This window comes from Lagenorhynchus albirostris, chromosome 1, assembly GCF_949774975.1.
Source record: "Lagenorhynchus albirostris chromosome 1, mLagAlb1.1, whole genome shotgun sequence".
NCBI classification, from domain to species: Eukaryota; Metazoa; Chordata; class Mammalia; order Artiodactyla; family Delphinidae; genus Lagenorhynchus; species Lagenorhynchus albirostris.
The window spans coordinates 67,223,100-67,247,325 of record NC_083095.1 but is presented as its reverse complement, the minus strand read 5'-3'; the positions used below and the strand labels follow the sequence as shown (position 1 = coordinate 67,247,325).

The 24,226-nt window shown below is 36.0% G+C and overlaps 1 protein-coding gene across 1 annotated transcript in view; it reads right to left on the bottom strand.

Annotated features, from left to right (window-relative positions):
• Positions 1 to 1,004: 1,004 nt before the first annotated feature.
• The window catches only part of HECTD1 (HECT domain E3 ubiquitin protein ligase 1), an 89,599-nt gene continuing 66,377 nt past the window's right edge, over positions 1,005 to 24,226 (bottom strand). Inside the window, exons 27-43 of the mRNA XM_060144085.1 lie at positions 20,728 to 20,861; positions 19,735 to 19,857; positions 17,200 to 17,356; positions 13,709 to 13,931; positions 12,532 to 12,586; positions 11,917 to 12,099; positions 11,316 to 11,523; positions 11,146 to 11,231; positions 10,860 to 10,987; positions 9,117 to 9,318; positions 7,770 to 7,907; positions 6,886 to 7,493; positions 5,819 to 5,897; positions 5,600 to 5,693; positions 4,743 to 4,893; positions 3,132 to 3,276; positions 1,005 to 3,020 (exon numbers count right to left, since the gene is read on the bottom strand). Of these exons, the coding sequence (XP_060000068.1) occupies positions 2,883 to 3,020; positions 3,132 to 3,276; positions 4,743 to 4,893; positions 5,600 to 5,693; positions 5,819 to 5,897; positions 6,886 to 7,493; positions 7,770 to 7,907; positions 9,117 to 9,318; positions 10,860 to 10,987; positions 11,146 to 11,231; positions 11,316 to 11,523; positions 11,917 to 12,099; positions 12,532 to 12,586; positions 13,709 to 13,931; positions 17,200 to 17,356; positions 19,735 to 19,857; positions 20,728 to 20,861 (2,852 nt within the window). The 3' untranslated portion in view covers positions 1,005 to 2,882. The remainder of the gene's footprint in view (positions 3,021 to 3,131; positions 3,277 to 4,742; positions 4,894 to 5,599; positions 5,694 to 5,818; positions 5,898 to 6,885; positions 7,494 to 7,769; positions 7,908 to 9,116; positions 9,319 to 10,859; positions 10,988 to 11,145; positions 11,232 to 11,315; positions 11,524 to 11,916; positions 12,100 to 12,531; positions 12,587 to 13,708; positions 13,932 to 17,199; positions 17,357 to 19,734; positions 19,858 to 20,727; positions 20,862 to 24,226) is intronic.

Sequence of the window (24,226 nt, the reverse complement as noted above, 5' to 3'; positions counted from 1 at the left end):
GAGGACATAAATGGGCATTCTAGGCAGTAATTCATTCAGTACTGTTTGATTTCTCTCCCTGTCTCGTGTGTGTATAGGAGGGATTTTGTTTAAATTCTCTATGTGTTTCTAAAACTTCACTTACATATTTCAAAGTTTGCATCTACCAGGCAACCAATGAATAATGGACTCCAAAAGCAAACCTTAGTTGTTTTGGACTCATTCAGGAAAGCAGAGGAAAGGCTTCTGACCTGCCAGAACAGTGAATGGTATGCATTAAGTAGCCAAGGTCTGGGGAAAGCCCAGTCTAGATCAAAGTGCTTTGGAGGTCTTTCTGAGACATAATTAGTTGGGAAACACTGGCCTAGTTGGTAGGCACTTAATCAGTAGCACATTCGGGTAACTGCTGAAACTGGTACACCAGAAGTAACTAGGGAGTGAATAAAATTAATTTTGGGGTCACACCAAAATAGCATTCAAATAACATCTTGGCACAGATTTTAGTACCTTGAGAGAATAACGATTAAAAAAAATACTAGGTAGATACCACTGGAAAAAATACTCCAGAGGCTAGTGTATGTGAAGACCCAAGTAGATGTCTCACAGTACTTGACTTATACACGAAGTGAACTCTAATGTGACTCTCTGTTGTGTGACAGGCTGTGTCATCAGGTTTATTGCTGAACTTCAGGTTTATTGCTGAACTGTGACTACCAGCGTTAAGTGATTTTCAGACTCATGAAATTTATGTCTCAGACTGGTCAGCTTTACCTTGTTCTTGGACTTTTAGTTCTACAGGAAGATTCCTGACATTTCAGAGTTACTCACTGTATAAGACTCATCAACTTTACCTGCTGTAGCAATGTGCTAGACCAGGATTCAGCAAACCTTTTCTGCAAAGGACCAGACAGTAAATATTCTAGGCTTCGTGGCCCATATGGTCTTTGCTGTAACTACTCAGTTCTGCCACTGTAGTGCAAAAACGAGCCATAGATTATACATAAATAAGTCAGCATGGCTGTGTTCTAATAAAACTTTATTTCTTTATGGATACAAATCTGAATTTCATAAAATTTTCACATAAGATATTATTATTCTTTTTTATTTTTTTCAACCACTTAAAAATTTAAAAACCATGTTTAGTTCATGGGCCATACAAATGCAAAAGGCAGGCCACAGTTTGCTGACCCCTGTGCTAGAATAGTCTTGGTAAAAGCTGGCTACTGACAGACATTTTAGATACTTAAATAATACACATAAACTGGGTATTAATTCTACTGCTAGTGTAAAGTTCTAGTCATGCATCCATGTATTGAGACAATCACCACCACTGTTTTCTGGATTAAAGCATAGGTCATACATACATTTAAATATTGCTATTATGTTTTATTTTAACTTTTATTCTCGCAGAGAACTGTGAAGCTAACAATAAGGTAAAGTAAATGCTGCCTCTGATTACATAGTCACAACATTCTCATGCAGAGAACAGAAACACTACTCAAATGATTGACTGCAATGGGGGAAATCTCTTCTAATGTAGAAAGGGAACGTACCTTTTAAACAGGTAAATTGTGGGCAATTCCAAAAAATGCTTTTCACGCCTATAAAAGCCATTTGGCTAAATCAGACCTAGTGACATTTCTTTTACCTAGATGCATAGATATGATAAGTCACAGGAAAATGGAAATATAGCCCCTTTTCAAAACCAGGAAATAGCATTATCCCAGTGGTTTCTTTTCACACTAACACAACATTCAAAAATCATTCTTGGATCTTAGACTTACACGTCACTGAAGATACAATGGTAAGTAGCACATTTGGTGTTTAAAAAATTAACACAAATAACTTGGCTATTTTTACCTGAAGAATACTTTAAAGACAGAACACAAGAGTTGGATCACAAGCATGTGAACATATATTTCTCCTAGCTTTCCAGTTTCAGTAAGTGTATTTACACAGAAAAATACATTTCTTCATGTAGTAGTTTCAAAAAACTATATATCTCAATGATTCAAAATGAAAAGTATACAGTTAAGCTCTTAGGTCTGATGGCTGCAGTGAAACAGTCACATGACACAGTTTTGTACGCTGCAAACATTTTAATGATTATTGTTGAGAATACATTTTGGAAATTTTTTTACTTCAAACTGCAACAAGTTAAATAAATGTTTATAATATACAAAGAAAATACAACCAAAAGTAAAACTTGCTTTAAGTGTGCCTTGCACCTAAACCAGTGTTTTCTCCCCCCCCTTAATATATCTTTATTTTTGAACTGCACAAACACACTTAAGAATTTGAATTTTATAGTATGGCATTTAGGAAATAAAAATATACTCCCCACCTCAAAGAAATAAAAAGGCTGTGCATGATTATATGCCAAACAAAAGAGAGAACACTAGATATACTCTGATAGTGCAGGCATCATTAAAAAGGAAAAGAAAAAGCTTGAGATGCTCATTAACTCTCTATGTTTTAAGGAAGCAGGATTTTTGACCAAGTAGCTTAAAAGCCAGCAAAACAGGCATCAGTGATGGCAACTGTAGTGTATGAAGTATGAAATGACAAACTTTACACAAATACACTGTTAGAAATTTACCAATGAACACTGAAGATCTGAGAAGCTGCTCTTTGGAACAGTCAAGTAGGACCACCTAATTCCAGTCACATGAGCCCTTGTAGCAACACAAAGTGTTCTGTGCTATATACTTGCTGGCTGGATAGTTAAAGGATTTGTTTTGTCATTAGCAGCTAACGAACTTATTCCATGTGTTCTTAAAGCCTTAATGGTGGAAAAAAGGCAAGTGTCATTAGCATGGAGGATCATATACTTCTCTGCACACAAACACAAGAGGCTTCACTAGAATTTTAAGTCTCTGATGTCTCCCATTGCACTTCAAAGCTCAGTTGAGATGAAAGCCTTTCTCCATTGTAGCAGCTAGCAGGCGCTCTCTCATGATCTCCTCTGAAGAGTATTCCGGCAACTTTAGATAATGTACACACGTATTCACTGATGGGTAGCTTGCATCAGTAGCATCAACCTACAGAAATAGAAGTGAAAATAACAGAAGACCATGACTTTAAATATGTATTTCTTTCAACCCTTAAGTATCTTAATTCCATTTAGATTCCCCAGTAGCTAGAGTTTGTACCTTGCGTACAACTGTGAGCCTAGGATGCAAGTTAGCCAGTCCACCTGGGGGTAGAGTTGAACAACCAGTGGTAAACTGCAGGAATGCCTTCCTCTCATCTGAAGACATGCCACATAAAACCCTCACAAACCTAAGGAAACCTGGGCTAAAAGAAGAAAAATAAAGTTATATTGATTTGATAGCTGATTTAAATGAAAAATACTACCATTACTGTATAAGCCAGCAATAACCCTAAAAACGAATATCCACATGTTGGAAGAACAACACTGTCTAGAGACTCTTGGGTAAGTATGAAATAAGCTGATACAAACTACTTGAAAAATACCCTTCAAAGACTGATACAGACAGACTGAAACACTGATGGAGTATAGGAATCAAATATGCAACAAAGGCAGCAAATCAGAAAAGCTCAAGATGCACATGCATAATTCGCCCAAATATGGCTAAACTAGCAACAGGGATCTGAAATAATACATTTTTGTTACAGTGAAATAAAGTATCACTATATGCTACAACATGGATGAATTTCATAATTATAATATTAAATAAAAGAAACCAGACCTTAGAGAATACATACTGCATGATTTCGTTTACTAAAGTTCAAAAAGCAAGCAAAATTAATCAATGGGAATAGTGATTTAATGACTAGAAAAGAATAAGATGGGGATGGGGACTTCTAGAGTTGTTTCTTGTTCTGGGTACCAATTATACAGGTGTGTCCATTTTGTGAAAATTCTCCAGGATGTATGTGCAATTTGTGTACTTCTGTTATGCTTCAATAAAAACTTACTTAAAAAAAAAGCTATATATACAATGTCATTTAAGTTTAAAATAATAATACTTTCTCATTTGCATCACTTTGAAAACTTTAAAATACAGGGCTTACAGTCTTAAAAAATGTCAGTGGTATGAAAGAAAAAACATCCGAGGAACTGTTGATTAAAACCATATCACAACTAAATACAATCTCCTGACGGGGGAGAATGGGAGTGAAGTGAGTGCTATTAAAGATATCGCTGGAATAATCAACAAAGCTGGAATGTAGACTATAGATTAGCTAATAGTACGGAATCACAAATTTGCTAACTAGTATGGCTACGTGGGAGTATGGCCATATTCTGAGGAATGTACACTAATGTATTACAGAGTAAAGGTACAACATATATGCAACATATCCTCAAATGGTTCAGAAAATATGTGTGTGTGTGTGTGTAAAGAGATAATGTAAAAGAAATACAGCAAAACGTTAAGTACTGGTGATTTTGGTAAAGGATATATAGGAATTCTTAACTATTCTTCAACTTTTCTGTAAGATTGAAATTATTTGAAAATAGAGGTTAATATAAAAGCAATAAAGCCTAAGGGTTTACAAATGACGCAATTTTTAAAATGATGAACAGTTAAAACACAGTGAGAAAAGGAATGTTAAACATCAGCCAAGATGACTTTTTGTGTGAACTCAGCCTTATCAGTGAATATACATCTTGGTAACGGTGAGACTTAACTCCTTTCTCATTTTATACATATAATTCACTGAGTCATTTAGAGAACCCGCCATTTGATTTTGGGACATAAACAATTTGTTGATCTTAGAAAATAACCAACACATACCTATCACGTGTATAACCCAACTTAGGTTCGGTATAATTAATAATATCCTCTGCTGCCCAGGATGGCGACTGATTTCCACAAAGAATCATTTGGACTTCTTCATGGCTGAAGGAACTTAATTTCTCCATTGGAAAAACTTTATTAAACCCATCTACATTACACACACAGCAAAAAAACAAAAACAAAACACACAACTCAGTTTCTAAGTTATAATTTCAAAATAACAAATTTCAAATCAAGATACTCAACTAAATGGATAGAAAGAAGATAAATATTAATAAATATTTGAAAAAGCAAATATAAATGAAAATAGCTTGAAATAAAAACTGTGCTAGGGTTTTAAGTACAGAAATTTTTGCTTATTATCACAAATGTAGACAGGGAGAGAATATTCAGACACTATGGTCAGTAGCCAAATTCTAATAGTTTCCCAATCAGTTCTTATGTCATACAAGCCAGCCAAGGCTATGTTCTCATTTTTAAAAATAGTAAGTGATAAACAGTCCAATGTATTTTGCGTCAATCTTTACTTGAAGAATTTAGATTCTAACATAGTTTAACTCATCTTGATCATGTAATATTGAAAGTATGCAACAATATTATATCCACTTACAAATGAAAAAATAGAAGCCAAAAGTGGGTCCCTCATTACTCAGGAGGACCAAGCTGAGGGTATGCTACAGCTTGAAAATGTTCCAACCTGTTCTGAGTACTCTGCAGGACCTAACTGTTGGGAAGACAAAAAACTAGACGGCAAATCTAGAGATTACTAGCAATTTTTGAGCATAGCAGTACCTTAATTTCAGCTGTCTCAAAGTAAAAGGAGAGGGATTCAACTAAAGAGCCTTAAAAATTACCTCTAAAGGCTTCCATCTGTTTCTGAATACCCATATGCATACAAAAGTCAAACATCAAATCCACATATTCTTCTGCATTATCCATTGTTACCATCTGCAAAGGAAAATTTGTCAACGTAATTGTTAATATCTAGGAATATTTCAGTAGCGCCTAGTACAACTGGCCTCATTAAGAGGAATTTTCTGGACTTACAGATAGATCAAAAGCAAAATTTGTACCTCATCTTCACCACTTGGCTTCAGATCCACAGCTGTAAATCCATATATTCTTGAGGAAGGGCAAAACTGGAAATTTAAACTGGGAGGACAGAAAAGGATTAGATTAACATTCAGCTACCATTGGTGTTTAATTTTTAAAACACTGCCGCCAAAACCATGGGCACCTCCCCCAACAATAACAAAATCACTATACCAGCCTAGATATTAAGTATGGGGCCTTTTAAAATGCAAAACCGTGTGCCCAAAAACTATCTGGCCAACTGTTTACCAAACAGTAAACAGGCATTTCATGAAACATCACCTTTCATGTTTTACTTCCTCCTTAGGCACAAAATTAATCAACTATGGATTTTTGTAATGAATTATGGTAGCAACATGTTTACAAGTTATTTTTGCAAAAGAAACTTTTTTTTTTACTAAAGTTGTTCATGCTCTGTTTTTACCCCCGCCTCAAGTCAAACCTTGAACATATGAACAACTTATCAAACACAACTGCTCAATGTTATCATCAAAGAAAGAAGGAAGGAAGGAAGGAAAAAAATGACAGCAAAGCCTCGTAGTCAATCCAAAAATCACAGTTTAACATACCAAGGGTATAATAATTACACATATATAAATTAATAGAATTTTATCAAAAGATCTACAGCATCTGAGTTAGTTAATGCAGCCACTGGGGATAAGGCTTACATACAAAGCAAACTATTCTGAGGTTTTTCAAGTAGGCTATATATATATATCAATTAGCTAATGAATTTGTCAAAATATTATTGGCTTTGGACTGTTTACACAAGATATATATAGTTATCACATTTGATAAATCAGATAATCTTTCAGATGTCTGATGATTAATAAACTATATTCTGGTATTCTGAGTGCTCTCTTTATAATATTAACAAATCAAAGGATCAAATCAAAAATCGATATTTCCTGTAGCATCTTATTATTGTTAACAGACTGTATATTCATATATTGTAAATCAGTGAAGACAAAGGAACAAAAGCTTTAGAATTTATTCATCCATTAGGTTGAAGAGTATATATATCTATATATACACACATAAAGCTTACCCTAAATCCTCTATGCTAAGTGGAGGCCCAGAACCTGATGGATTCTTCAGCACTAGTTCTTGTAATTTTGTGTTCTTCTCATCTTCAGAAAGACCTTTGTTGCTTAAAATCTGGCGCCTCTTGATAGCAAGGTCTTTAATTTCTTTTAAAAATCTGGCTCTGTGTGGGTTTACTAGTTCAAAGTCTTCCCAAGTTAAAATTCCATTAAACCAAGCTGGGGGTTTTGGTTTGGGGGGATCTAGAATAAATTCTGATTTTGAATCCTCTTCAAAGCTTCCTACTGAGAGTGAATCATGACCTTCTTCTGTAGAGGCTTCAGACTGACTTTCAGTACAGTGTAAGTCTCTATCACCTCGTGACTCATAAATCAGTTTACTCATATTGCTTTTAATGTCACCCATACACATAAGTTTAAAGAAAGGTTTAGAAATAGGTAAATCCACAAGTCTATTGTCTTGAATGCATTTGGCCAAGAAAATTCCAAGGAAATGAAAGAGTTTTGTGATCCTTTCAAGCTCATCACTATCTTGTGGAAATGGAGCTGTAAACAGTCCACATGATCTCTGAACATAGTATCCAGGAGGTTTCAATCCACCTCCAAGATCGACCTAATTTTTTAGAGGGAGAAATGCAAAAAAAAATGAAAAGATCCATAAACATTAAACATCTTAATTCAGCTATCTAAAAGTATCTATAAACACATTTTATTAAATAGGTTTTATAGACTAAATTTTACCCTTTAAAAGCATTTTAATAGTATCAGGATTATTCAATAATAAAAGTAGAGTCAGAAAACCTGGCTTACATTCTGGTAGCATAACTGATTTTTAACTTTCTAAAAGCAGAATCGCAAATCAAATCACAAAATGGGAAGTATATCTTACATGACGAGATTCATCATCTGGAAAGTTATCATCACAAAGCCAAGCTCCCAAATCAGTTCTCTGGAATTCTGCTGCCACCAGAGCATAAAATTCTAATGTGGGCCCCAAGCCAGTTCCTTCTTCTCCTAAAAATTCAACCTAAAGATGGACAAATAAATTATGGGGGAAAGTAAGCTTAAAAAAATTTTTAATGATCCCATTCTTGCCAAAATCCAGTCCTACTGTAATATACTTTTTTTTATAGTAGCAGTATAATATAAGCCACACAGAAGTTTTTATTCCAGTTTTTCTAAAGAGAAATTTGATTTGTTGTACGCTATTCCATATTTAGACACTGTGGTGAGCATCGTCCATACATCAACTTACTTCTCGCAACAAACCTACAAAATAAATTATCATGTCCTTTTCATACCAAAGGAAACCAAATTTCAGATAAAGAGGTTATATATCATTTGCTTGAGGAAATGATGGTATACAGATTTATGTGTGTGTGCATCCGCACGTGTGTCTATGTGACACCAAAACCTAAACTCTTCCACTTATTTCTGACTTTAGGCAATCGCTTTAAAGGTTTTTTATCCATACTCCATATATTCCAAAAATTATTTGAGGCAGCTTACAAAAACACACAGTGCATGTTAAAAAATAATAATAATAATAATTGAGAATTATCTGTGTTAGAGGACTATATGGGTAAGAAGAATAAGATGAAGGCACAGAAAATTCTTTTTTTGGGGGGTGGGGTGGGGGTGAACTGGCGGCATGCGGATCTTAGTTCCCCGGACAGGGATTGAACCTGTGCTCCCTGCAGTGGAAGCACGGGGTCCTAACCACTGGGCCGCCAGGGAAGTCCCAGGCACAGAAATTTTAAAGTGAAAACCATAAGCCTTATAAATTTTCTAGAGGTGTATTGTATTTATCATAATCAGTCTGTGATCCAAAAATAAACAAACCAGGTGGCTGACATCTGTGACAGGAGAGGTATTTCTTTCCTTGTCTCTCATATATAAGGAATAATATGTATATAGGATATAATCAACAATGCCCACAATAACATTTCTGCAGTAAATATATTGAATTTCTTACCGCCATTTGCTACAACATCTCTCAATATCTTCATGAGTGAAGATATTCTTTGCTGCTCATTAAGCCACGAGATCCTGACCCCTGAGGAGGTGAGCTGACATCCTCTTATGAAAGATGCTCTGCCAGAGGAGAAGGCCTTTGCACAGAGGGCAGAGAAATCCATCTACACTTCTATCTAATGCAGTTTTTTATGTGGTGGAAGACACAGACTGGTTCTCTAACTGTCAGTCCTGCACACTACAAGAAATTATATAGAGGTACCTCAAGAACTGATTTCCGATCTGCATGTATTTGCATGACATTCTCAGCCCACTCCATCAGTGATTCACCACGTGGAACTTTCACTCTTTCATGCTTGAGACGACCAACACGAAACTCTCCAGGATCATCTCGCCTTACACTACTTGTGGTCCTTGTTCTTTCCACAGTGGCCTCACGTCGGTTTTGTAACCACACTATTGCTCTGAAATAGAAAAATACCTATGTAGCTGTAGCATACAGCAACAGCTGAATGTACTACTAAACCAGCAACAAAAGTCAAAGATTTAAGAATTTTTTAAAAATAGTATTTTATCAGATGATCAAATATACTAATCTTATTTCCTTAAACAAACTGAGAAAACACTGAGTCTATATTTTCCCTTTTTACTTTAGCAATTAACAGATCAAAATAAAGGTCTGTGGTCCAACCCCACACAACACATAAAAATACAGACAAACTCATAATACATAAAATATAAACATTTCCTAAATCAGAGAATGTAAAAAATGGTTAAGCTATCTTTATTACTGTGATACAAATTGAAAGCCAACACAGAAACAGTGTTGTGATTTTGAAACATTTTCTTTTTAACAATGCAGAGTTAACCCATCTAGGATGGGAGAAAGAATCTTGAATTAAGAATAAGAAGATGAAAGATCTACTCTCTCATGTGTGCTACAATTTTTTTGGTACTCTCAGGCCAATCAGCTATGTACTTTGAGAATCAGTTTCCTCATCTATAAAATAAAAATCAGGGAGTTACCTAGTGGTCTAGTGGTTAGGATTCGGGGCTTTCACTGCCATGGCCCGCGTTCAATACCTGGTCAGGGAACTTAAGATCCTGCAAGCTGTGTGGTGCAGCCAAATTTTTTTAAAAAATTGAAAAAAAAAAAACCCCCAAAACAAAAAAAAACAAACCCACACATATAAAATAAAAGTCATAACCAATGCCATTAATCACAGCGGGCCTATAGTGCTATGTGTGCAAATGCTTGGTAAATGATATGAAATGGTCCAACAATGTAACTAAGGGCAACAGGCAACTCCATTTAAATTATAACTTTTTTACATCTACTTTGAAAGTACTCTGGGTATTCAATCACTCAACAAATATTTACCGAGCACCTACAACGTGCTGTACACTGCAGCTAGAGCAGTGAACAAAACTGCCAGAAATTCCTGCCCTCATGAAACTTTCATCTAGTGAAGGAGACAGAAACACAAAAAGAAGTAAAATGGTATGTTAGATTGTAGTAAGAGAAAAATAATGGCCAGAAGATATATTTTAATGTTATCAAAGCTATTTGCAAGCATTAAATTTTGTATTCTTGGGAATTTCAGCAACTAATAATTTATGTAAGCCGCTTAAATACTGTACAATAAATGCTAGCTAATGGAAAACACAGTACTTCAATCCACACTGCTTCAAGAGAGCTTATATCCAACTGGAAATCAAAAAATGTTTAAATGTTGACAACTTTTTTTTTTTTTTTTGGCCATACCTCACAGCTTGCAGGATCTTCGTTCCCCCACCAGGAATTGAACCCACGCCCTTGGCAATGAAAGTATGGGGTCTAAACCACTGGACCACCAGGGAATTCCCAAATGTCGACAACTCTTTACGAGAAAACAATATATTCCCTTCATCAATCTTGATATAAAGTATATATGTACATTTTGAGCTTATATAAAACATTTAAAAACACATTTATTCTAAAAATGTAAAATGATACACCTCCTACCTTGATGCACCAAATGCTGTACATGTGAAATACAGCTGTCTAGTTTCAAATGGTATTAGAAAAGGACACTTGCTGGTTAACTGTTCACACCAGTCTGGCAGAGCCCCACTTGCCAATGCCAATGGCTCCTGCAAATTAACAAATAACAATGTCTTAAAGCAATTATGAAAAAAGACAAAAAAGAGTCAATTCTTAACAGGAGAGATGGCGTGAGGTAGAAAAGGAAGGAGAGGCAATACATTCAAAGTCCAACAGATTGAAGAGTTCAAATATCTGGTTTTATTACCTCAATCTGCTGCAAAATTTTTGTTGTGATTTTTTTGCTAGTGAATTCATCTGGTGGAAAAGTAAACTGAGGCTGCTCATCACCTTCTGTAAAAGTAATAAAATTAATAAAAATATAAACTGACTTGCTTTTAAAAATGCCACAGAAACGAAACAAGGCTTCTTACAGACCTTCTTGGGATATTCTTGAATAAGGGTCACTTGCAACTATATACAGAATACGCAGAAGCTGAAGGACATCTTCTACTCCACAAGAATTCTGTCCATTGCCTGCTTTGGCCTGAGGTTGTTCTTTTGTCAAATTAAGAATATCACTACTTTGAAGAGTAGAAATGGCCCCCTGGTTTAACCCAGACTTTGTTCCATGCTCACAAAAATCCTAAAGAAACAATTGGGAAAACTAGCCATTAATCATTTTCAAGAAAAGCAATATATCATCCTATTAGTATTAATGTGAAAAGGCTGGAATTCTTCAAAGAATTGCCTTCTTTTAAAATAAAAACAGTATCATCCAAGTCAAAGCTTAACCAAGCTTTGTTCTAAACAAGAAAATTATCAAAATATAACCACTAAAAGCCACAGTTAAAACTATGTATTTAGATCCAAGGCCACAAACCATATTTGAAATTTTAGCATTGTCATATTAACAATGTTAATTCAACTTCTTTTTTTTAGTATGTCCCAATGAACTGCTTTTCCTCAAGAATATTTAAAAAGCTGCAAAGCACAAAGCCATTCCCAATCAAAATAGTGTTCTGATGCCAATATATACCTTATATGCAGCTATGAGCTGAGAACAATTTCTGTTTTTCCTAATACTTTTATTAGTGCCAGTTAATTTCCAGTGGCGCAGGAAAGCGGCGTCTGCATTCTTCTGCAGGTAGGTTATCAAGTCATTCTTTGGTAATTCATCAGTGCCAAGATACTGTTCCACATGCTCTATAGACCAACAACCCTACAATAGGAAAAACGAAATGTTGGCCTTTCCTGATTATAAAGTTTATGCTACTTCACATGCATTACATAAGGTAGCTTTAAGATCATGCATTTAACCTAATCTAAAGAATCCCATGTTGGGCTTCCCTGGTGGCGCAGTGGTTGAGAGTCTGCCTGCCGATGCAGGGGACACGGGTTCGTGCCCCGGTCCGGGAAGATCCCACATGCTGCCGAGCGGCTGGGCCTGTGAGCCGTGGCCGTTCAGCCTGCGTGTCCGGAGCCTGTGCTCCACAACGGGACAGGCCACAACAGTGAGAAGCCCGTGTACCGCAAAAAAAAAAAAAAATCCCATGTTGCTGATTTCTCCCTTAATTGTTCAATTGAAACACAGCGTTAGTTTTTCTTTTACTAAGTAGCCAAGAGCAAGACTCATTTCCTAAAAATAACTTACCATTTTTCCATTTTCCTTTTCTTTGTCAGAATCTTTCATTTCTCTGTACATAATTCTAAATATGAAGATATTATTCAAGTTAATTCATAAATCAAATGATTTGTGGTTATTTCTAATAAGCCTTCAATTCTTTAAAAACATGTATGAATGAGGACATTCATTAGCTATATGCTTACATGAAATACTGAACTCAGGGAGAATTTATAAGAAAAAATATTCATTTGTTAAACATAGGGAATAGCGGAAATCATATTCCTGAAAGAGTTATGGTTTATAAATCGAGCATTATTAAGAAAAAGCATATATCAAACCTAGAACTTTTAAAGATATAAAGTAACATGCCATCTCTTATAACTTTCATACATTGTTGTAAAAATAAAATAAGATGTGTCTGCATCTGTGTCTAGATAGAAAGAAGGATAAGAATAACAAGGACCAAGAGGCGGTTGAGATCAAATTTAATATTCCAATAAAAACTGAAGGACGAGAATGCCATGAAGACCTTCTGTTCTATCTCAGAAAAACCTAGATTACTTTATTGGACATTATCTAAGATTATCAGTGACGTTAAGAGAATATCGGAAAAATAAACTAAGAAAAGTGAAGTTACATAGGATGACTATGATATAATTATTTATAATATTAAATTATATTAAATTATTTATATTATTACATAACAAATATTATTATAGGTAATACTTACTGAGCACCCTCTACATCTCATACAGTACTGAATCTACTTTACATATATTAATTCATTGATTCCTCACAACCACTCTCATTTTACAGATTAGAAAACGAGGTACTAAAATGTTAAATAAATTTGCCCAAGGTCATTGATATTATTTAGTGAATGAATAAATGAATGAACAAAGAGAGGTAGGTTTAACTCACAGACGCCAAAGCAAATAACAGAAAACATTTACTACTTCATACACAATCCCAGTCAAAGAGTTCAACAATTATTACATAAGGAGCTAGTCTAGATTATTTCTAAAGTTCCTCCCAGTTGTAAGCTTTAACCTTTCTCCATCAGGAGTCAGAAATGCTCTTATCTATTCCTGTAAACCAAGAGAACTAAATCTTTTCTGTTCCTATAATACAAAATATAGAAAATATTTCTTGGCTCATACACTATGAAAATATCTACTTAAAACATTAAATTAAAATCTCTTACGTGTATGTTGGCTCCCAAATACGCCTAAGTTTATCTGATTTCACATTGCCGTTACACGACAACTGAAGCAATTTCTGTACATAGTAAAAGATGGTTGATCTGAAATTAGTGAGTGGTAATTCAACTTCACGAGTTGTTCCAAGACCTGTTACTTTCAAAGTGAGGGCTAATCGAGGTGACGGAGTACATTCAACTTCTTCCAAGAGCTCTGAATGAGGTGTTCCTAAAAATATGGAAGATATGAAAAACAATTACACTAAAATAAGCAGTCCAGAAAGAGCACTGCACCAAGAGACAGGTTACATGAAATCTAAACGTTTCTGCCATATATCAGCTACTTAAGATTCTCCTGGGGACTTCCCTGGTGGCAGAGTGGTTAAGAATCCACCTGCCAATGCAGGGGACACGGGTTCGAGCCCTGGTCCCTGGTCAGGGAAGATCCCACATGCTGCGGAGCAACTAAGCCCATGCGCCACAACTGCTGAGCCTGAGCTCTAGAGCCCGCAAGCCACAACTACTGAAGCCTATGTGCCTAGAGCCCGTGCTCCGCAACAAGAGAAGCCACTGCAACTAGAAGCCCACACATGCACCCCGGCTCGCCGCAACTAGAGAAAGCCCCTGCGCAGCAACAAAGACTCAATGCAGCCCAAAATAAATAAATATATTTATTTATGTATTAAAAAAAACCCTATAGCTAGTGTCAATCTTATTAAAAAAAAAAAGATTCTCCTGGCCTCAATATTTTTGTTTTTTTAAAATGGGAAGAATACAGTTAGGTTAAAGACAGTGTACTAGAGAAGAATTTGTACATATGATAAGAATCTCTAGTTTTTATTAGGGTATACATGAGAATTGTATATTTCAGAACATTTTATTTTTATGAATGAGAAAACTAAAATTATTAATAATACTACATACAGAGAAAACCACATACTCAGTTAAAGACTTATCAACCTTTTGCTTGCATTGAATGAGTCTGTTATGAGGTAAACACACACATATACACACAAATACAATTAGTTTCATACGTATTTAGAGATGTACTCTCTTTTTTTTAATCTCAGGAATCTTTTCCTCATATCATGATATAGTTTTATAAAGTATTGTTTTATACACTGCATGACATCCCATTGTACTTTAACTGAACCATATCCATTATATAATGAAGGTCATTTCCAGTTTTTAAAGAATACCTCTGTAGTCATCTGAGTGCAGAGCCAATACTTCTATAGTACCAATATGTAGTGGTAAAAATATGAAATATATTGCTAAAGAACTCTATCGAAAATCTGTACCTATTTATACTCCCTAGAATAGGTTTTCTTTTTTTTTTTTGCGGTACGCGGGCCTCTCACCGTTGTGGCCTCTCCTGTTGCGGAGCACAGGCTCCGGACGCGCAGGTTCAGCGGCCATGGCTCACTGGCCCAGCCGCTCTGTGGCATGTGGGATCTTCCTGGACCAGGGCACGAACCTGCGTCCCCTGCATCGGCAGGCGGACTCTCAACCACTGCACCACCAGGGAAGCCCTAGGTTTTCCTTTTTGAAGGGACTTTGGAACATCTTGATTCATACTCATTCTCACCATCATACTACATCACATACCTCACATTATACTATAAACTGTACTTATGTTCATATTTAACATAGGTATCTTTTTATCAAGTAATAAGTACACTCCACAGTAACATTTAAGTCTTCTTGAAGGATAATATACTGATTACAATAGCTGACATTTATTGAGACACACATCAGGTACCATGCTAGACACTTTACATATCTCACCTCATTTAAACCTTGTAACTACCTTATCAAACAAGGACTTTATTTTCCCCATATAAGAGATGAGGAAAGCCAGGCTTACACAGATTAGGGGATTTGCCCAGTGTATTAGTTTCCTATTGCTGCTATAACAAATTACCACAACTGAGTGGTTTAAAACAACACAAATATAATTCTAGAGGCCAGAAATCTAAAATGGGTTGGGCAAGGCTTTGTTCCTTTTGGAGGCTCTAGGGAAGAATCCATTTCCTTGCCTTTTCTAGCATCCAGAGTCTTCCCATGTTCCTTGACTCATGGCCCCTCATCACTGTGATTGCTGCTTCCTGTTGTCAAATCTCCTCTGACTCTGACCCTCCTGTTTCTCTCTTATGAGGGCACTGGTGATTACATTGGGCTCACCCAGAAAAACAGGATAATTTCTCCATCTCAAGATCCTTAATCACATCTACAAAGTCTCTTTTCTCACGTTAAGGTGACATATTCACAGATTCTAGAGGTTAGGACCTACATATCTTTGGGAGGGGGCCATTAGTGTGCCTACCACACCCAAAATAGAGTTGTAAGAGATGGAGCTGGCACTCAGGCTGACTGACTCTGGAGGCCATAACTAAAACCACTATATAGCTTTTCAAAGTAAAAGCTGCATGGGAGTAATGCTTAGCAATTTTGATCCAGTAGAAAACAACACAAATTATCTACCTTTAAATGAGTCCTTGCTTTAAAGTTTATACAAATGTAAAACACAGTGTGTTTTTAAAATACTATAATTTTATAGCCAAGACATGGAAGCAACCTAAATGTCTATGGACAGATGAATGGATAAAGATGTGGTGTGTATATATACACAATGGAATACTACTCAGCCATAAAAAAGAATGAAATAATGCCATTTGCAGCAACATGGACAGACCTAGAGATTATCATACTAAGTGAAGTAAGTCTGACAGAGAAGGACAAATACTGTATATCAGTTATAATGTGGAATCTAAAATGTGATACAAATGAACTTATTTATGAAATAGACACAGACTCACAAATACAGAAAACAAATTTATGGTTACCAAAGAGGAAAGGTGGTGGGGGAGGGATAAATTAGGAGTTTGGGATTAACAGATACAAACTACTACATATAAAATATAAACAACAAGGTCCTACTGTATAGCACTGGAAACTATATTCAATATCCTGTAATAAACCATAATGGAAAGAATATGGAAAAGAATACATATATGTATAACTGGATCACAGTGCTGTAAACCAGAAACTAACACAACATTGTAAATCAACTATACTTCAATGAAAAATAAAATAAAATACTGTAATTTGCTCCTTTTAAAAAAGTCTGTATTTTTTTTAAGGATGCATGGCTGATATATAGTTTCTCCTGAAACCTTTTACTTATAACCTGCATATACAAGTAGTACCCTACTTTTTAAAACTATACAGTACTGGGCTTCCCTGGTGGCGCAGTGGTTGAGAGTCCGCCTGCCAATGCAGGGGACGCGGGTTCGTGCCGCGGAGCGGCTGGGCCCGTGAGCCATGGCCGCTGGGCCTGCGCGTCCGGAGCCTGTGCTCTGCAGTGGGAAAGGCCACGGCGGTGAGAGGCCCACGTACCGCAAAAACAAAAACAAAAACAAACAAAAAAAACTATACAGTACTACTTTATTTGGTACCTATTAAAATTAAATCACAAAAACTAAAATATAGTATACCTGGGGGTGGAATTTCTAGATCAGTTGTCTGCTGGACATTAGTACGACCAGGTCTAGGATCAAAAGCAGGAACCAAAGCTGAAAACTGCCGCTTTAGTACATAATCATCATCCCATGTTCTCCGGCGTCCCCCTTTAGTTTCATACTCTTCTTCTTCCTATTAAAATAAAATTCCACGTACAAACATTAAAAGGTAAAACTCTTCATTATTGCTAAAGTGATATGCTATCTATAAAATAAGGTATATGTCAAATACTTCTCTCTATAGGTATTACATGTTCTTATTCAACCATATTTCTTAAGCACAATATAAGCCAAACATGTAGATACATAAATTTCTTACTGATTTAAGTTTATGAAAAGTAAGTCACTGTATGGTTAAAATTTCAAGAGTCACACATCTGGTAATAAAGCTAAATGAAAAGTCAAAAAAAGATAAGTAGCTTTAGTGATGGTTACACAAATTTATACATGTGATAAAATGACAAAGAACCATACACACACATTGGACCAATGCCAGCTTCCTGGTTTTGATACTGTACTCTAATTATGTAAGATGTAACCACTGGAAGAAACTGGACAAAGGGCACACAGGACCCTTCGATCTTTGCAACTTCCTGTGAATGTATAATTATTTATAAATAGGCTGTTTTTTTTAAAAAAGTATAAACTGTATTACATACTGAATTACATACAAAACAGATACAGTGCTTGGAAGTTGCTTTAAATTACTATGGGGCAAATAGTTCAAACAAGTTCGACAAAGTGTTGATCTGTCAAATGATGGGTTCTTGGGGATTCATTGCACTATTCTTTCTACTTCTAGCATGTTTGAAAAATTCCATTATAAAAGTTTTTTTAAGGAACATTTTCTCCTCTCCTTCACTTTTTGTATCAACAAAAAAGAGATCAACGAATTGTAAATATTGTAAATGTCTGATGTAGTAATTTTTAAATAAGAATTATCTATATACTTAAATGTACACATATAGACCCCCCATATTTTGAACACTTAATTGAAATTAACCTTTATAACAAATCAAACTGACATTTGACAGCTCTGGAACCAGAATGTCTGGGTTTTTATCCTGGATCCAAAACTTCTATGTGTGATCTTTAGTAATCATGAGGCAGGAGATACATGGGCTCCAGGCTAGGCATTTAAAACTGGTCTCCTGTTTACATTTCTTGGGACGAGAAAAAGACGGGCTTCAGGCTGGACACTTACAACTAGCCTCCTGTTTGCAATTCCTGAGACAGGAGATAGGTGGGCTTCAAGGTTAGATATTTAAAACCAGCCTCCTGTTTGTAATTCAAAACAGAAATAACAATAGAAACAGGGTAAATATCCAGGCTTTGTCTCCTGAGGACACTCTAAGATAACAGTCACAGCAGGGACAGAGAGGGGCTAATCCCTGTTTGAGTGAAGATCAAGAGGTCACATATTTCCCATCCTTGGGGCAAGGGAGACACTGCACATGCGCAGAAAGGCTCCTTGGGGGTCAAAAAGGAGGAGGCACCACCCCATAATATGTGATGAGGAGGCACCACCCCATAATATGTGATGCCAAGGCCCCCCATAGGCCTCTGGGCTGGAATCCATCTTGGAAAAAAGTAGCACACACATGTTGGAGAGGGCCCTAGGGCAGGGCAGGTGTGGAAACAGAAACCAGGTAATTGGCTAAGGATAAACAAAGACCCGGAAGACCTGCCCTATATAAATGACTTAACCACCGATTTACTACTTTAAAGAGGGGGGACTTTAGGGGGGATGCCCACACCCTTTCTCTCCAGGTGTGAATCTCTGCCTTGCTTCTGTCTTAATTAAACAAACTGTTTCTCTGTGTTCTCTCCCACTTGTCTGCTGTGTCTCTAATAATAAACTTTGTACCTGTTTTTACAGTTTTTGCCTCCTTAAGAAATGCATTTTTCAACGGGGGCAAGAGCCAGGGAAAATTTGCTTCTAGCTTCTAGTCCCTGCTGGTCTGGTGGCTAGGATTCCTGGTTTTCATCCAGGCTACCCAGGTTCAATTCCTGGGCAGGGAACTAACACCTTGCTTCAAGCCACGGCTCACTGCTGCCTCTCCAAGGTCAATCACTTCACCTGAAAATTGGGTTTTCAGGTGAAAACCCAAAGGGTTGTTGAAAGGACCGAATTAGTTAATATACATAAACAGTGCCTAGCACCTAATTAATGATAAATGTTAGTTAATAGACTAATACTTCTATTACTCTACTATGAAAACTTAGAAAGTAGCTATTAACCATTTTAGTATATGTTTACTGCCACCCAAAGGCCAAGATGAGCAGGTTTCAAGTAAGAAATTCCTGTATGCATTATGGTAGAGCAATCATGGACTCTATCTGGACTATGGAACCCAAGCAGTTGGGCAAGTTTCTTTTTGTTAACTCTATTTAGTAGCTTCCTGCCCTCACCCTGCCCCTGCTGTATATTTTTCTAGGCATTTTAGTTTGTGCTTTACTGTGAAAAGGGAAAAAAATACACTGTAGAGAACGTAAACATGAAGATATTACCTGCTCCCCAATAGGTCGGCTCCCCGCTCCAGCTGGGACCTGTGGTAGCTGTGAGGTGACAGCATGGTGTGTTACATCAGAGCGGGAGCCAGCTCGACGCTGCAGGGATGGACGTCTCAGAATCTGATACAGAAAATGTAAAGAGACATGTCTAATTATCTGACCCATATATATCTCTATTCAGCCTTGACCTGAACTATAAACCTATATTACCAAAACTGTCATTAGAAAACTTCATATTCATTAGCCATGTACATAAAAGTTACAAAGTGAATGTTTTAAATTCATCATGCATCATATACTAACCTTCACAAGAAATGTGCTAATATTCTATATGTTTTCTAAGCAAGATATACTAAAAGCATTTTTTGGAGTTCTCCACCCCACTATAACTCAACTTATGAAAAAACATGTTTTAATCTAGTAACATTTTATAAAGGGAAATAAAAATTATACAAGAAGTTAAAATAAAAGGCATTTTCAGGCAATAGTTCAATTTGAAGACAATCACAGTTATCAAACACTAAGATTTCTGGATCATACTGCCTAAGCTTGGGTCCTACTTTTCTACTTAACTCTAAATAATAAGGGCAAATTATGTTTTCTATGTCTCTGTCTCATAGGTTCTGTGTAAGGACTGATGAGATAACATGCAGATACTGCTTACAAAACAGTAGGTACCAAAAATTTCTAAGTATAACTATTGTGGAAGAACCGTGAAAATTATATTCTTTAGGATTAGTGCAGTTCTTCACACTTTAAAACCTGTGAAAACATCAGATGTGATATAGTGTTTTTCAACTATGACCAATTTATTTTCTTTCAAAAAATGTCATAAATGCTCAGATTAAAAGTGCTTTTCTTAATTAACCACATTTTTCATACTGGTGCCACATCGCTTGCTTCAAAGTTTAACCAGGACTTTGCTTTTCCTCTCCTCATTTCAGTTATTAACATCCTGTCTTAGTTGAGAGAATGGGGGACTCTCTCTACCATAACCTCCTCGTATTCTTGGTCCTCCTGATTGTCGTCTTCATTTTCATCATCTTCCTCATCTGGCTCCGGCAAGTCCTCATCATCATCTAGCTCAGCTAGCAGAGTACTGGCACGGCAGCTATCAAGGAAATCTAGAAAACAAAGCCAACGATCTTCCTCTTAACAGAATTAACAAAGCATAACAAAGTAACTTTGCGTATTGATTTTTCTTTTTTTTTTTTTTGCGGTATGCGGGCTTCTCACTATTGTGGCGTCTCCCATTGACGCGCAGCCTCAGCGGCCATGGCTCACGGGCCCAGCCGCCCCGCGGCATGTGGGATCTTCCCAGACTGGGGCACGAACCCGTGTCCCCTGCATCGGCAGGCGGACTCTCAACCACTGCGCCACCAGGGAAGCCCCGTGTATTGATTTTATAATACAGAGGTAAAATGCCAAAGGGACAAGTATAAAGGCCACATCTAGTACTGACACTCTTCTACCACCACACATAAAGGATGAGTAACAATGGTAAATAGTCACAAGCATGGCAGAAAACAACATGGGATAAAGGATGGTCATAAACTAAGTCTGTATCTACAAAATCATTTTTAAAAAGGTCAACAATATGGGGTATGTTAAAAAATAAAAACAATCCTATCATTATTCTCTGCACAAGTCACAGGAAACATAAAACGTGGAAAGTGAACACTGGAATCATTCGCTCTGTCAACAATTATCTGTTGAGTACCTACTATGTGCCACGAATTCCATTAGCCACCAGGTATATGCAGTTGTAAACAAAATAAACAGGGTCTGAGCCCCCATGGAGTTTACAGGGCAGAGAGGCATTTAAAGGTAAACAAATGAACACATAAATATAAACTGTGAAAGATCTTATGAGGGAAAAAAACAGAATTAAGTCGATCAGAGAGACCTGAGTTTATCTATGTGACTGGGGAGATACTTAATGATAATGACTACTTAAAGATAATGTCTATTTACTATGGAATAATGTTAGGTACCATCTTTCATATTATGCAAATTATCTAGCACATAAAAAAGTTCAATAAACTTGAATCCCTTTTGTCTCCCTCCTTCTTAGGATCTCTTCCCTTCACCCTTCAGTAAAGAGAAGGTCAAATTTACATTGCCCCACATCAATGAAGATGCTGAGAAACTGTTCCCCACAGGAACTGAAAACAAAAAGAGGAATAATGGGTCTAAAACAAGGTAAGTTTTTACTGGATCTGGAATTAAAAAAACTTCTATGGATAAGAAGACAGTATAGTAGTATATACTCTATATTCCAAAAAAACATCCAGAAAACAATTTATAATTATTTAGTAGAAACTTGCATTTGTAAATTTCTGAACCAAATATAATTTTTTAAGTCTAATAATTATATAGGACTAAGAATTCAATGCCTTTTACTGTGACTTGCCATTGCTTATGAGACATATTCTGATTTCAGAATATTCACAGCTAAATTGGCAACATTTTTTCCTTAGTGACATAAGATAATCATAATTAACGGCATCTTAAATTTGACAAAATATATTACCCCTAACATACGTAAAGTGCCATCCTGCAATTTAGGCAGTGGTTCTCATGAACATGATGTGGTAGTATACAAAATAAATCAATTCCACTTTTTGGTTTATTTTTAAAGGAAAAAATATATATATGTATATATAAATTCCACCTCCTATATGTTACAATTCACTGAAGTCAGAGGTTTGTTTAACTCATCTTCCCTTTTTTTATCAGAGTATAAGAATATTATATATACATATATTTTCAAAAAGCTCCTTATTTTATATATTTGACCATATTACAGAATCAAATCATTTCCCTCAAAGTTTGCATATATAGAAATTATTTTATAAGGCAGATGTTACTCTGATCCTTCATATAGCAGCACTCAAAGAGTCCTCCAGTTTTAGAAATGTAGAAAAGGAAATTTTAACCACCAAAGAATAATTTTTAAAAGGCAACCAGTAGCCCTAACTCTTCAATATTCTTTCCCACTAGCATACCCACAACTTTCTTAACCGTCACATGATTTAGAACTAAAGCTTAAAGTTAACATATTAACAGGGAGAAGCAGAAGGCCTCCATGAGAAAAACGAAAGTAGAAAAGTTTATTCAGTGAATTTACAATACTTTGGTGTAACAATCATCATCATTTTACCATATACATATTTAATAGCTAAAGTAGAAACAGAGAGATGTAATACTTTTCCTAAAACCATAGAACATCAGATGCAATTCCTGGCTTGGAATAGGAGAGGCCAGTCTCAGAAAAGAAGAGGAAAACATATTAAAATGATGTATACATAAAATAGTACTTAAAATATATCTTCACATAAATTTTCTTTTATTTTAAATTAACGAAAGTAATTTTGAAAAAAGAACAGGTGATCAAGGGTGTATGATAAAAGGTATTCTAAAACAATAGGAATTTACCCTAAGGAAATACACAAAAATACAATTCAAGGATGCTCATTCATAACAGTGTTGATGGTACTGAAAAGCTGTAGCTTAAATATCCAAAATGGGGGATTTATTAAATAACGATCATACAAACAGAGGAATATTTGGCAGCCATTTCATATGTTGTAGAAACTCATCGAACAATATGAAAATATTTCACAACGTACTGAGTGAAAAGAGCTTTCTGCAAAGGACAGAATCCCTTTTTGTTTAAAAAAACAAAAACCAGAAGAACATATATATCAAATGATATGTATTAAATGTCAACAGTGGTTGTCTCTGGAAGGTATGAACTAGATGATTTTATCTGCTTCTATATTTCCTTTCTATAAAAAGTTTTACTTTTCTAATAAGATAAAATAAGATGATCAAAAACATATATTTTAATTGAATCAAACGGTTTTATCACTGACTACATACCATGGAAGCTATAATAATGTATAAAACCCCTAAGCAAAATTAATTCATCTGAAAAAAATTCAAATGTTACCTAAATAAAGAATAATTCCCAAAAGACTTTGGTAATAGTTGTGATATTGTGATTTACAATAAAATAAATTTGGTCTTCCGCCTCTGTTCTAGGCACTGAGTTCCTAAAACTCTTGGAATTTCCTAAGAGATAAGAGCAATAGAGGTGTCTTTTGTTATTCATAACCAGAGTTGGTTTGATGAGACTTTTAAAAAGCCCTAAGGTAATCTAGGGATGGAACTGGTTGTTAGTGGAACCAACCACAAGTAGAGGGTTGGAACTTTCATCCCACCCCTTAGACCTCTGAGGAGAGGAGCTGGAGGTTGAATCACCAATGGCCAATAATTTAATTAATGGTGCGTAAATCATGAAGCCTCAAAAAAAAACCCAAAAGGCTGGGGTTCAGAAAGCTTCCAGGTTGGTGGACATGAACACACTGACAGACCAGGAGGGTCCCTAAACTCCATGGGGACAGAAGTTCCTGTGCTTGGGACCCTTCCAGACTTCACCCTATGCATCTCTTCCACCTGGCTGTTCTGAGTTATATCTCTCTCT